At 45.5% G+C, this 15,194-nt stretch overlaps 1 protein-coding gene across 2 annotated transcripts in view; it reads right to left on the bottom strand.

Annotated features, from left to right (window-relative positions):
- Window positions 1-11,321, bottom strand: part of LOC120856171 (cytosolic carboxypeptidase 6-like) — a 63,341-nt gene extending 52,020 nt beyond the window's left edge. For both annotated transcript variants that reach the window (XM_040231215.1, XM_040231214.1), the window contains exons 1-2: window positions 11,175-11,321; window positions 9,975-10,137 (exon numbers count right to left, since the gene is read on the bottom strand). In XM_040231215.1, the coding sequence (XP_040087149.1) occupies window positions 9,975-10,137; window positions 11,175-11,282 (271 nt within the window). In that variant the 5' untranslated portion in view covers window positions 11,283-11,321. The remainder of the gene's footprint in view (window positions 1-9,974; window positions 10,138-11,174) is intronic.
- Window positions 11,322-15,194: the final 3,873 nt, after the last annotated feature.

Genomic DNA, 15,194 nt, shown 5'->3' with positions numbered 1-15,194 from the left:
GATTCTATTCCATGTCTGCACAGAGGGGGAAAAACAAATTCAACCGGTTTCAGTCCCATTTAGTCTCCTGTTACCAAAGCCTTCTTGTTGAAGTGTTTTCTGTTTGTTTGTTTATGAATCTTAACAAAGGCTTGACCTTAGCCATCACAAACAGGAACTGAGAAGTACCTGGGTGTGTTTCTGTGCCACCCATCAAGTCAGACCTGACTGCTTCCTATTCTTCTGCTTAAAAAATGAAGCCTCATCCCCAAGAAAGAAAATTAAGGCAGTGCCCCTCTCCTCCTGCTAACCACCCCAGCTCACTTACATATTCTGGTAACTCATTGTTCTCTTAGTGAGCCAACTAGCAGATGCTGGTGAGGTCTGCTTCCATTTCATTCATTCTCTCATTCATTCACTCACTGAGGGTCTACCTAGTACAGCTTTAGCCAGAGTGATTTAACCAAGGCCACACAGCTTCATGAGAGCAGCGAGAGGCAGAAGCCATCCCGGATCTGGGATCGTGACTCCCAGCCCAGCATTCTTTTCACCAACTTAATGGAAAGTCCACCTTGCCTGTGCACGCCAAGAAAATCACTTCCTTCATTATAACTCTACAGTAGCTTTTGAAAAGTCTGTCTGAAGCTCAGGTATCTCCCCAGAACATTTGACCCATAGACCCATCTGCCTATCAGACGTCTCCATTTGTATGTCACATGAGCTCCCTACACTTCAGTTCAGTCCAGTCGCTCAGTCGTGTCTGACTCTTTGTGACCCCGTGAATCGCAGCACACCAGGCCTCCCTGTCCATCACCAACTCCTGGAGTTCACTCAGACTCAGGTCCATCGAGTCCGTGATGCTATCCAGCCATCTCATCCTCTGTTGTCCCCTTCTCCTCCTGCCCCCAATCCCTCCCAGCATCAGAGTCTTTTCCAATGAGTCAACTCTTCTCATGAGGTGGCCAAAGTACTGGAGTTTCAGCTTTAGCATCATTCCTTCCAAAGAACACCCAGGATTGATCTCCTTTAGGATGGACTGGTTGGATCTCCTTGCAGTCCAAGGGACTCTCAAGAGTCTTCTCCAACACCACAGTTCAAAGGCATCAATTCTTCAGTGCTCAGCCTTCTTCACAGTCCAACTCTCACATCCATACATGACCACAGGAAAAACCATAGCCTTGACTAGACGGACCTTAGTAACACAGTCCAAACCGAGCTCAGAATATCTCGCTCTCCAACCCCTTTCTCTAATACTCTGCATTTAAATGATTGGCCCCACCATCTACCATGTTGTTCAAGTCAGGAAACTGGGCATCTTCCTTGATTTCTTCCTTTACCCAGGCAATCAATAGAAATTCTACCAGTTAGATAGTGGAACATGCTATTAAGATGGAACTGTACTAGTCTTGGTTTTAGCTGAGATCTCAAGTCTGTAGATACCACTTTTTTTTTTTTTGCTGACTTTTTAATAAATTTTTATTGGCGTATAGCTGTTTTATAGTGTTGTGTTAAGGTCTACTGTACAGCTATGTGTAACATCTATATTCAGCTATACGTCACACATATCCCCTCTTTTTTCAGATTTCCTTCCACTGAGTAGAGTTCCATGTGCTCTACATGTGCTTATACATGTGCTTAGTCACTCCATCATGTCCAACTCTTTGTCACCCCATGGACTGTAGCCCACCAGGCTCCTCTGTCCTTGGGGATTCTCCAGACTAGAATGCTGGAGTGGGTTGCCATCCTCCAGGGGATCTTCCCAACCCAGGTATTGAATCCAAGTTTCCCGCACTGCAGGCGAATTCTTTACTGTCTGGGCCACCAGGGAAGCCCAATAGTTACACATAGTATCAATAGTGTATATATGTCAATCCCAATCTCCCAATCAGAGAAGGCAATGGCACCCCATTCCAGTACTCCTGCCTGGAAAATCCCATGGACAGAGGAGCCTGGAAGGCTGTAGTCCATGGGGTTGCTGAGGGTCAGACACGACTGAGCGACTTCACTTTCATGCATTGGAGAAGGAAATGGCAACCCACTCGTGTTCTTGCCTGGAGAATCCCAGGGATGGAGGAGCCTGGTGGGCTGCTGTCTGTGGGGTCACACAGAGTCAGGCACGACTGAAGTGACTTAGCAGCAGCAGCAATCTCCCAATTCATCCCATCCTCGCCTTCCCCTTTGGTACCCATGTTTTTTTTTTTTTTTCTATATCTGGGTCTCTATTTCTGGTTTGTAAATAAGATCATCTATACCATTTTTTTCAGATCCCACATATATGTGAAATTACCAGGCAGGACTTGGAAAACAAATCCAGAAGACCAGGTTTGTAAACTTTAGCTCTGCTTTAGACAAGAGGGCCACTAGAGGGCATAGTGTCCCAGTGGAGGCGAACCACTAGATCACCAGACTGAGGTGGGGTCCATGAACAAGGGCACACTTGCCCTCATCAGCAGCTTTCTAGCCCTGGGGCTGATGTATCTGAGGACTCTCATAGGCATTGCCCAGGCCCTCTCTGGGAGCACGCATCCCCAAAGACCTTCCCTTCCCTTTCCGCCTTTCCCTGATCCTGCTCAACCTCAGAGGGGTAAACATCTGGGGTTGGCCAGATGGGGTAAGGGGCTGGAGGTCAAGCCAAGGAAACAGGAGTCACTTTGAGCACCTGTATGAAGCCTGAGCTAGAGGATGGGAAGGTTTTAGCTTTGAAAAGGTTCAATGACTTTGATTGGACCAGACATAGTCATTGCTGAACTGAGACTGTCTTGTGACCAGAATTAATTAGAAAACTTTTAATTTCCTGGGAAGTCACGGGATCTGCAAGAGCTGTTATATCTCTGGGTCTAGATGTAGAACACATATGCATCTATCTCCAGGGTCAACGGGAGACAAAACATATTTCATAATTGTACCTTGTGTGTACAGCTTGTTTAATAGTCCTGTTACACAGTTCACAAATCTTTTTCCTTCTATTCATGGTCTGGTTCTGCCTATATTTATTTATCACCTGCTGTTTCTAGCCCAACCCAACTTCCTACCTTCCAATACTTTGGATGTACATCCTCTCTCTGGCATCTGGGCCCTCTCCTTTATGTTTCCCTCTGCCAGGAAGGCCGCTTCACCCTCTTCTCCTGCCTGCATCACAGCCATTCTGGAGGTCTGAGACCTAGTTTCTTTTCCTCCAGGAAGTCTTTCTTCCCTCTTCTTCCTCAACACCTCTGCATGGTTAGAGAGCTCCCATGGGAGTCCCCAGCCAGCAGAGCTTCCCTCGGGCTGATCATTTACCCTTCTGTGCTGCTTCCTCTCTTCTCAAAACTGTCTCCTTTTTGAAGGCAGGGACCACGCCTTATTCATCTCCCTATTTTTAGTGTCTAGTGAGTTTCACGAGATGAATGAGTAAATAAATGGTATCTCCAATGTTTGCTATATGCTTCAGAGGACCTGTGCAAGACACAGAGTGGGCTGTGAATCGAGACCAAGACAATTAACTGAATTCTAAATCTCTGCATTTTCTCTTGGCTACACAGCCATTTCCTTCTCCTAGAGGCAGCATTTTCTGATTTCAAAGTGCCCACAGCTATAAGTGTGTGTGGAGAACAGTCTACTAAGGACCCTCGGTCTCTGTTCCCAATGTTTTTCTCATCCATATGTCAAAGAGCTATTTCCTTTTGGCTTGAAACCAGACCATAAACAAAGGCCAGAGAAACTCTGGGTTATTTTATGATTCCAGTTTAGCCTTTCTCTCTCTTTTTAAAAAAATTGTTTGAACAGAGTATTTTTATTACTTGGCAGGCCAATAAAATGTAAATAAGGTTTGCTGAAGAATGGCCCCAAATTCTCAGGAATTTAACATTTCACAACAACAACAAAAACAACAAACCATGGGAAGGGAGGCGAGGGAACTAATATTTAACAGCACTGAGTAAATGCCCTGTTATTTATCTGCTTTCTCCCATGTAGCCCTCCAAACAACGCTAGAGGGTAAATAATCATTATCCTCACTTTCCAGATGAGGGAACTGAGGTTAAATAACTAATTAGGGCCCTCAGCTAGAGAGATCCGAAGCAGAACTCACACCTGCACCACTGACCCGAGCTGTGTTCTTGCCACGGCCTGGACAGAGGCCATCAGCCAGGCCAGCAGACGCTAAGCATGGCTTTCTTTAGATTCTGTTGAAAGTTATCAATCTTCCTCCCAGAAAATGAACTCTGCATCTTTACTCACAGTTTCGCATACATTTTAGACAGCTCATAAGCTTTTCTTAAAGCCCATCTATGAACCCCTCAATTAAGAGCCCTTTAACTAAAGAATCGGAGGAGGCACTGGCACCCCACTCCAGTACTCTTGCTTGGAAAATCACATGGATGGAGGGGCCTGGTAGGCTGCAGTCCATGGGGTCACGAAGAGTCGGACACGACTGAAGCGACTTAGCAGCAGCAGCAGCAACTAAAGAATGAAAGTAGCTATCGTCTTGGCTTGATCAATCACCTAGGATACTTCTGTACTGATTTTCCCTGTGGGATTGAAACTTATGCCTAAGGAGTCACTCAATCTTAAGACTCACATATGTCACAACTGTCGATTCTTGATATCAAGAATTCATCTAAGCAGAGAATTATAAAATTTTAGTTTTAGAATCAGCAAAATCTTAGAATATCAGGGCTGGAAGGGGCCAGAATAGAGGCAAGTCCACATATAATTTCATTCTGCAGCTCTGACAGGTTGGAGATATCAGACACAGAGCCTAAGAAAAAGGACAGGGCCTGCTTGAAGCCACCCAGTAATATCGATGGAATCAAGATTCAAACCAACACAAAATTATAAAGCAATTATCCTCCAATTAAAAAATTAGTTAATTAATTTTTAAAAAGAGAAAAAAAGATTCAAACCCCGGTTGCTGGCTTTCAAGATCATTTGGTTGAAGGATAACCTTTGGAAGCAAAGTCATGTAGTCTGCATGGGGCTGAGAAAATGAGACAGAAGAACATTTGCTGAGTACCTATCAGGTGTCAGGCAGGCCAGGGGATTTGTATCATTGCACTGCTCTGATAATTGTGCAAAATTAGTATTATTATTTTTATATTACAAATAGGGGGAGAGGCTCAGAGTGGTGAGGTAACTAGCCCAAGGTCACACAGCTAGGGAAGCATCAGTGACTGTGTCCATTGCTATATTATCCTGATATAGTAGAGGAGGAGAGTCAGAGAGCAAGAGCTTGGTAATGTTTAGCTGGGGCTTTCCCAGAGAGAAAAATTAAGCTGACAGATACATATGCTCTGGGCTTCTCTGGTGGCTCAGACAGTAAATAACCTGCCCGCAATACAGGAAACCTAGGTTTGGTCCCTGGGTCAGGAAGATCCCCTGGAAAAAGAAATGGTGACCCATTCCAGTATTCTTGCCTGGAGAATTCCATGGACAGAGGAGCCTGGAAGACTATAGTTCATGGATTTGCAAAGAGTCAGACATGACTGAGCGACTAACACCGACCAACACTGATGCATATGGTCTGGAGTGTGAGGAGGTGGACACTGCTGTGGGCCTGGGTGAGATATCCTTCAGGATTCCCCGCCTCCCCCAGCCCTTCCCTGATCTTTCTCTCGCTCAGCATCTTCTGATAGTTAATGTGGCCTCTGTGGTTCCCAAGGCTGAGAACGGGACACTCTAGACGACAGACATAAAAAACTTCACCATGGGAATCATACATGCCCACTCACTGTGTGAGTCAGATGGTGTTTCGGAGGTCTAGGTTCTCAATTGTGGTGACCCCACCAAGACCCTTTGCCCCATGAACCTTACCAGCACAACCCCTGGCCTCTTGGTCTAACAGCCCCAACTTTTTTCTTTTACATAAATGTGAGTCCTCATTTTCAGTAACAATGCTCTAATCAATTGTTGTTGTTCAGTCACCCAGTTGTGTCCGGCTCTTTGAGACCCCATGGACTGCAGCCAGGCCTCCCTTTCCCTCACTATCTCCCAGAGTTTGCCCAAGTTCATAGCCATTGCATCAGTGATGCCATCCAGCCATCTCATCCTCTGTTGCCCTCTTCTCCTTCTGCCCTCAGTCTTTCCCAGCATCAGGGTCTTTTCCAATGAGTTGGCTTAATGTTTAAAGCCTAAGGTGCACACTCCTGTACATTATTTCATTTAACGTCCATGCAACTCAGTGAGGTTAAGTATTGACCTGGTCCTCCTGCTACAGACAAGGGCACTGAGGTGCAGTGAGGTTACATACCTCGCCCAAGGTGATACAACCAGTGACCGTCTGAACCTGGATTCAAACCTGATTTGTCTAAATGGAAAGTCTGCTCTCTTTTCACGAGTATCTGTCGAGTTCCCATTGCAGGGGTTAAGAAAGCAGGAAGGCTCTTGGTGCCTTTGTGAAGGAGACACAGCTTGCCTAAGAGAGCTTGGAGGACTTGCTGAAGGGCACGCTCGGGGACGATGCTGGTGTTGTCATCAGATCCAGGTCTCCTGACTCCCAGTCTGGAGGACATCCTCCCAGACCATATTGCCATTCCTATCAGACCATGTAATTTCTTTTTCTGATTGGGACACGAAGCCAACAGCCAACAAGGATCACAATCTGTCTGCCTGAAGTCTCCCTCTGTTAGGAGATGAAGGCTTTAAAAAAAAAATGCATTTCAAATAAGAACTAGGTTAAATCATGCTTGTGTGTGTTGACTCGGCCTGCACGTCCTTGGACAAACTCCAGGTTCCTCTTCTCCTCCCCTGGATGGCAGACGAGACTGCGTGGCTCCAGCAGCACGGTGGCCTGCTCAGCTTCTGCTCTGCCTCACTACCCACCGCCCTGCACCCCTTCCAGTCACTAGCTCCTGGCCCCCACCAACATCCCCATCCAAATGCTGACCAAGTCCTCCCAGCTCCACATTCTAAACATTGCACGGTACCACTCAAGTCTAGTCCTGAGTCATCTCCCAGCTGGATTGTCATAACAGCTCCCAGCATGCCCCTGCCTACAGCCTTCTCTAATCTGTCCTTCTCACTGCAGCCAGAGGCTTCCCACTGCTCTTTAAAGCCCTTCTACTGCTCTCCATTGCTTTCATGTTCCTTCTAGTTCAAATTCCTCACGGGCTGCCATTTTGGTCTCATCTCCTGCATCTGTAGTCCTTCGGCCATAATGCACACGTCACAGCTCCTATAGCCCACCTTCCTTCCTTCTCTGTCTGAGATGTCCTCCCTCCAACAACCCACCCCAGGCAATCTGTCTAATTACTATTCAATTTTAAAAAGTCAGTTTAGATGTCACTTCTGCTGTGAAGACTTCCCTGACCTACTGAACCTGTGTTAGAGCCTCCTCTTACCTCTATGGGTAGATATTTTTGTCTTCAGGATGTTCACTGCTATTAATACAACCCCTGTGCTTAGAACTTTACCTGGCTTATGGCAGACATTCACTGTGTATTTATTTTTTAATAGGAGTACAATTACTTTACAGTTTTGTGTTAGTTTCTGCTGTAAAACAACGTGAATCAGCTATGTGTATACATGTATCTCCACCCTCCTGCCTTCCCCTCTACCCCCATCGCATCCCTCCTGGTCATCACAGAGCACGAGCTGAACTCCCAGTGCTATACAGCAGCTTTCTACTAGCCATCTGTTTTACATATGGTGGTGCATATATTTTTAAAATGGACATTTCCCACAGCTCTCTGGGGTTCTTCCACAACAGGACTTACTATACAGACTATAGGTACCCCTTTTCTTTATCCAGCTCCCAAGTAGACCAGAAGTTCTGTGAGTCAGGGACCATGGCTTCTTGGTCAATATTTTACCCCAGTGCTTAGTAGGATTCCTAGAATGCACTAATGGTGTACTAACATTTGATGAACAAGGGTTGGGTGTTGAGAGGAGGAAACCTTGGGTCTAGGCCAAGGGAGGGACATTCTGCCAAGAAATTCATTTGCTTCCAACACAAAAGCATGTTGGAGGTGCTGACATAGAATAGGAGAATCCATCAAATTGGACATCAGACGTTGGCCACAAACTAAGTACAGGCCACCTCTGGAGGGACCCTCATATCACTGAGATGAGTCACATGTGGGATCCCTTGGGTGCAAATGCTCACACTCTTCTTTCAGGCAACTCCTTCTATTTCCTTTGCCCTGACATCAAAGGTGAGCTAGGCAGGGGCAGTGTGGAATGTGTCTAGGTGTGGAGCACAGCAGTTAGTGGATCCTGGGGAAGCCATGTGCTGCACACCATCCAGTTGTGTGTGCGTGTGGTTGGGGGGAGGGTTGCACTGTGGCACATAGAGATGGCCAGAACTTTGGAAAGCAAGGGTCTTCTGATGTAGAGCAGAGCCTACACCATTGGTCTGTGAGTCAGGTGGTCATTAAAGCAGACTTCAAGGTGACTGTAAGGGGACTCTCCCCCAGTTCTTACCACGATCTCTACATTGTTGTACTGGATCTAGAATACTGGTCTAACACCTGGTCTGCCAACTACTTTCCCCTCCCTCCGAGGACATCACCCTGCCCTCCATGTTCCCCCGCTAGGTCACCGTTCATCCCTGAGCCATGAGGGTGCAACGGACAGTGTGGACTAGTGCCAAGTCATGCCTTGACCAGAAAGGAAGCTTTCCTGCACAGAGTGTGGTGAGAACTCCAGAAACTCTCCCCATGGTTGAAAGGAGGATGCCCACTTCTGAGGAGACAGAGTCTGTATACAGAGAGTTAATATCATCCTTTCCCGTTCTTCTCCATCAACTATAATTCTTTCTCCGAGAAACTAAGTGTTCAGAAAGGAGACATGGATCAATCCAAAGCAAGAGGGTAAAGATAAGCAGAAACTGTCACAATCAGTCACAACCCCTTCTATAGTGACCTTGCAATGAAAATCAACACTCAGGAACCTAGAATTACTAAACAATTCCTACAAAAATCAAGCAAGCTAGAAGGCGACCTCTCGTTTGATCATGACACACTTGGGGGTTCTTGTGGACGTTTTAGGAGTAAGCCAAGAGGAAAAGTGAGTCGGCAAAGGAAATGAAAAGGCAGAGAGAAAGATATTCAGAGGCTGAGGGGGAAGGTGGGGAAGGTGGAAGGAGGCTGAGGGGAGAAAGACAGGAAAGGAGGGTGGGAGCGGGGAAAGTAGAGAAGGGAGGGAGGAACACATCAAATGAAGCAAGAGGGAGAGACAGAAGGAAATGGGACGAGGTGGGGACAGGCTAAAGAGAAAGCAGTGAGTGGAGGGAGCTGGAGCACAGAAAGATGGAAGGTAAAAAGAGGTTTGTTCTAGAGACCAGATTTGTGGTTGCCAAGAGAGTGGAGGAGGGAGAGGGATAGACTGGGAGTTTGGCATTGGTAGATGCAAGCTATTATGCCCAAAATGGATAAGCAACAAGATCCTACTGTATAGCACAGGGAATTATATCCAGTCTCTTGGGATAAACTATAATGGGAAAGAATACTTTGAAAAAGAATGCATAAATGTGTATCTATACAAGTCACTTTGCTGTATGGCAGAGATTGGCACAACATTGTAAATCAACTATACTTCAATAAAAATTAAAACAAATTTTAAAAACCTAAAAAAGAGATATATTCAGGGTGAGGAAGAGGAGATCAAGACCAAGTCAAGGTCTTCCTCAGCAGGCTCAGGATGAGCTTCTGGCCTGTGTGCTTACATACCTTAGATGATGGAAGACTCACTCTCTTGCTGGGGGTAGAGGAGAGAAAAAGAGATAGGCCAGCACAGGTATGGGTGGGTCATGGGTCCAGGTGCCTGAGGAAGACTTGAGGTGTAGCAGAGGCATATGGGAAGGGGTGTCCATTAGGAGGGCAGGAGGCAAATAGAACAATCCAGAGACGATACCAGCAGAACCAGACACGGCTATCTTCACCCCAGGATCTCAAACCTCACCTGAGTTGGAGACCAGATTCCTGAGGCATCTGGTAAATCCTGGCAGACCTGGGTACTCTCAGCTGGATGTGAGCTGGCCCAGGGCTGGGGGAGGGGAAAGGGGAAACTGCCAAGGATACAGGCTTCTTCCGTGTAGGGCACAGCAGCTGTGGTGCCACCGATGATGTAGCTGTAGAAGGAAACCTCGAGGGTGTAGCAATAAGAAGTGTGGTCCAGCAGCCCACCGAGGAAGCGACGGCCAGTTCCTGCCTTCACGGCATCCCGGTTGAAGGACGTGCTAGACTGTGAGAGACAAAAAACGGAGAAGAGAATCAGGGCGGGACACCTGCAGGCTATGGGACCTTGAGTGAATCTTACAGCAACTCTGAGTCTCAGCTTCCTCATCTGAAAAGTCTGATACGACTCCCAATTTGCAGGATTACTATAAAGATGGGTTACACGGACAATTAAATGAAAGCATCCAGCACGGTTCTTAGGTTAGTAACTGCCATTTACATTACTTTGATGACAAAGGTGCATATAGTCAAAGCTATGGCTTTTCCAGTAGTCATATAGGGATGTAAGAGTTGGACCATAAAGAAGACTTTGCACCAAAGAATTGATGCCTTTGAAATATGGTATGGAAAAGACTCTTGAGAGTCCCCTGTAGTGCAAGGAGATTAAACCAGTCATTCCAACCCTGAATATTCATTGGAAGGACTGTTGCTGAGATCCAATACTTTGCCCACTAGATGCAAAGAGCAGACTTATTGGAATGGACTCTGATGATGGGAAAGATTGAAGGCAAAAGGAGAAAGGGGTGGCATAGGATAAAATGGTTAGATAGCATCATTGACTGAATGGACATGAAGCTGAGCAAACTCTGGAATATAGCGGAGGACAGAGGAGCCTCTTACAGTCCATGAGGTCACAAAGAGTCAGACATGACTTGGCAACTGCACAACAACAACAAAGAGAACAAATGCCAGAGGTCCGTGAAAGCAGACACCAGGGCCAGGGCCTGACTCTGGGAGGTGCTCAGTGAGTTTCTTCTCTTGTTAAAACTGGAGTCAGATCAGCTAAACAAAGGCCAGCTCCTCAGACAAAGTGAGTGCGGTCTTTTCCAAGAGTCTCCCTCACTGACAGGTGACGAGCTGCTTGCAGGCATGGGCAGAGCTTGTTTACGTCTGTCTTTATCACCCACACAAGACACAGCACAAGTAGGTGTTCCGTGAATGTTAAAGCAAATCTAACTCAGTGAAAGACAGGGTGGCAATGGGAAGGAGGGGGTGGTCTAGGGAGGGGACCTGGGGCTGGCTGACAGCCAACTCTTGACTCACGTAGGAGAAGTCCTCGGCGTTCTGGCAGAGCAGTTTAGGGAAAACTGCCTGCCTCTGGAACCGCTCTTCATCCTCAAAGATGTTGCCATACATGAAACCATTCATCATGGTGGAGTGGGCGTGGATATCAATATAAAACTCCAGGCTTGTTTTCTGTTGAGAGAAAGGATAACAAATGAGATGTCAGGGCCACAGAGTTTGCCTTAAACACGTGTGCGTGCACACACACACACACACACAATTTCCTTTTGAGCTAGCCCTCTGTCTACTCAGTTGTAGCAATGTGAGGGATTGAAGGCAGCGAGGATCAATTTCTCCTTATTTTGAACACCATCTGTCTCCAAGGTCTCAGAGCACTACCATCAGCAGTCCTCTTTTGAGGTCTTCTGAAGTCATGCTGCCTACCCAGAACAGTAAACACATTTATAACTAAAGGCTTTAACCGAATTTGTTTCTCTAATGAGAAATACCTTCAGGTAACATTATTATATTTATATTGGGCCTGCTAATGGTTTTGCCCCAACTGGGTCATTTCTAACAGAGGGAGTCTGGGGTAAACTAAATCATGTACCCTCTCTGAAATCTTTATTTTCAAAATGGGTATTTTAATTCCAACCTCAGAGAATTAGAGTGGGAATCCAACTCAGCAACAGTCATTCCTATCATTTACTGCATGGCTAATGCATTCCAGATTCCATTCTGGGGGCTTCACATAGGACATCTTGGTTAATTCTGCTATTTAACCTCATTTCATGATGCCACACCTACTCCACAGTAGTCTATAGTGTATGCGAAAAGTAACCTTGCAATTTATAAGGATGATTGTGACTAGTCTTTCTCTGCTCTCTGCTCACACTCCCTATTTAAGGCACTCCCTACCTTGATACAGTATTATTTATGAACCTTCTCATTTATGAGCTCCCTGAAAGTAGAAAGAGTGTCTGGAAAGAACCCAGTGTCTGTTCGTGAAGGATGCTCAGTAGCCAGATGCAGAATGACTAAATAAACCACTCAGAGGGGTAACTTCAGACACTGTAACAGACTGGCAGGAACTGGGGAACGCTCAGGCCCTCAGAGGGCTTCCCGGGTGGCTCAGTGATAAAGAATCTGCTTGCCAATGCAGGAGATGTGGGAGGCTCGGGTTGGATCCCTGGGTCAGGAAGACCCCCTGGAGGGGGAAATAGCAACCCCCTCCAGCATTCTTGCCTGGAGAATCCCATGGACAGAGAAGACTGGTGGGCTACGGCCCGTGGGGTCGCAAAGAGCAGGACATGACTTAACAACAAGCATGCATGCAGCACACAGGCCCTTAGAACTTCAATATCTCTCAAATCTGACTTTCTCTTCCTATATATCAGTCTGATTTATACCTGTTAATCATTCCTGAGAGTAACAGGGCCTCCACTGGGGAAGGGACTTGTCCAAGTTCATGGCCTAACTGGGACTGAAACCCAGGTCTCCTGACCCATTTGCACAGTTAATGTAATACCATCAGTGAGCACCACTAAAAACAGGCAAGGCAAGACCTGGCCACCTTTCCATCCACTTTCTAGCATTCAGTCCTAGGAAAGAAGAAAAATCCATGCTTAGAAGAATTCTCCCTCTGTGGGACACTTTCAAACAAAGTTAAGACCAAATGAAAACCATGTTGCTTCTAGAATGTGGGCCTGATGATTGTCATTTCATTTGCCTCAGACTTGGAGTGAAAAATTGTGTCTTGCTGAGCTCCTAGTTCTCTGGGTGGCATAAACTGCCTTCTGAGAGATACAAGATGCACAGCTCTGTGTGATATTAAACTCATCATTTTCAGCTTTGAAGGTGGAATACACAATGATTCAACAGGAGCCCTATAAAAGTCATCTTTGCAGTTTTATTTTCTTCAATTGTCTGTTTTTTCCTCCGAGCTTTTGATGAGCTGCAGAGGAAAGGAGGCGGTAGAGAGATGACTTAAAAAATGTGGAAGGAAAAAATGCAGTTTATAGTTCTGGGTATGGGCTCTATTGGAAACCAATTTCTCTGACCTTTTGCAGATCAGCTCAGGATGGGGAGGTTGCCTGATTAGGGCTGGGAGTGAGTTAGTGAAGGAGCAAGAATTAGTATCTGGATCTTTGGAAAACCATTCTGGACTGGCTTCTACTGCCCCATCCCAACACCTAGAACCTGATGTGATTCGACTTGAAATAACAAAAATGAATAATATTGATTGATGTACATGCTTCAAAAGTCAATAAGAGGGACCTCTTATTCTCAAGAAGCAGGGAAAAGGCTAACAAAGCTTTGCCAAGAGAATGCACTGGCCTTAACAAACGCTCTCTCCCAGCACACAAGAGATGACACTACACATGGACATCACCAGACGGTCAGCACCAATATCAGATTGATTATATTCTTCACAGCCAAAGATGGAGACGCTCTATACAGTCAGCAAAACCAAGACCAGGAGCTGACGTGACTCAGATCATGAACCCCTTATTGCAAAATTCAGACTTAAGTTGGAGAAAGTAGGGAAAGCCACTAGGCCACACTAGACCAGGTATGACCTAAATCAAATCCATTATGATTATACAGTGGGAATGACAAATAGATTCAAGGGATTAGAACTGCTAGAGTGCCTTAAGAACTATGGACAGAGGCTGGCAACATTGTACAGGAGGCAGTGATTAAAAAAACCATCCCCAAGAAGAAGAAATGCGAAAAGGCAAAATGGTTGTCTGGGGAGGCCTTACAAATAGCTGAGAAAAGAAGAGAAGCAAAAGGCAAAGGAGAAAAGGAAAGCTACACCCATCTGAATACAGAGTTCCAAAGAATAGCAAAGAGAGATAAGAAAGACTTCCTCAGTGATCAATGCAAAGAAAGAGAGGAAAACAATAGAATGGGAAAGACTAAAGAGCTCTCATGAAAATTAGAGATATCTGGGAACATTTCATGCAAAGATGGGCTCAGTAAAGGACAGAAACAGTGTGAACCTAACAAAAGCAGAAGATATTAAGAAGCGGTGGCAAGAATACACAAAGGAACTATACAAAAGAGATCTTAATGACCCAGATAATCATGATGGTGTGATCACTCACCTAGAGCCAGACATCCTGGAATGTGAAGTCAAGTGGGCCTTAGGAAGCATCACTATGGACAAAGCTAATGGCATGATGGAATTCCAGCCTAGCTATTTCAAACCTGAAAGATGATGCTGGGAAAGTACTGCTCTCAATATGCCAGCAAATTTGGAAAACTCAGCAGTAGCCACAGAACTGGAAAAGATCAGTTTTCATTCCAATCCCAAAGAAGGGCAGTGTCAAATAATGTTCAAACTACCACACAATTGCACTCATCTCACATGCAAGCAAAATAATGCTCAAAATTCTCCAAGCTAGGCTTCAATAGTACGTGAACTGAGAACTTCCAGATGTTCAAGCTGGATTTAGGAAAGGCAGGAGAACCAGAGATCAAAATGCCAACATCTGTTGGATCATAGAAAAATAACGAGAATTCCAGGAAAACATCTACTTCTGCTTCATTGACTACACTAAAGCCTTTGACTGTGTGGATCACAACAAACTGTGGAAAATTCTTCAAGAGATGGGAATACCAGACCACCTTCCCTGCCTCCTGAGAAATCTGTATACAGGTCAAGAAGCAACAGCTAGAACTGGACATGGAACTAGACTGGTTCCAAATTGGGAAAGGAATACTTCAGGGCTGTATATTGTCACCTTGCTTATTTAACTTGAATGCAGAATGCATCATTCAAAATGCCAGACTGGATGAAGCACAAGCTGGAATCAAGATTGCAGGGAGCCATCTGTATGTCTTCTTTGGAGAAGTGTCTGTTTAGGTCATTTTCCTACTTTTTGATTGGTTTCTTTGTTTTTCTGGTATTGAGTTGTATGAGATGCTTGTATATTTTGGAAATTAATACTTGGTCAGTTGTTGAAAAGATGCTCATTATTAGAGAAATGCAAATCAAAATTACAATGAGATGTCACCTCACACTGGTCAGAATGGCCAGCATCAAAAGTCTAC

The sequence above is a fragment of the Oryx dammah genome, unplaced genomic scaffold, assembly GCF_014754425.2.
Source record: "Oryx dammah isolate SB20612 unplaced genomic scaffold, SCBI_Odam_1.1 HiC_scaffold_28, whole genome shotgun sequence".
NCBI classification, from domain to species: Eukaryota; Metazoa; Chordata; class Mammalia; order Artiodactyla; family Bovidae; genus Oryx; species Oryx dammah.
Note: the sequence above shows the minus strand (reverse complement) of the source record. Positions and strands in the feature narration are given on the sequence as shown.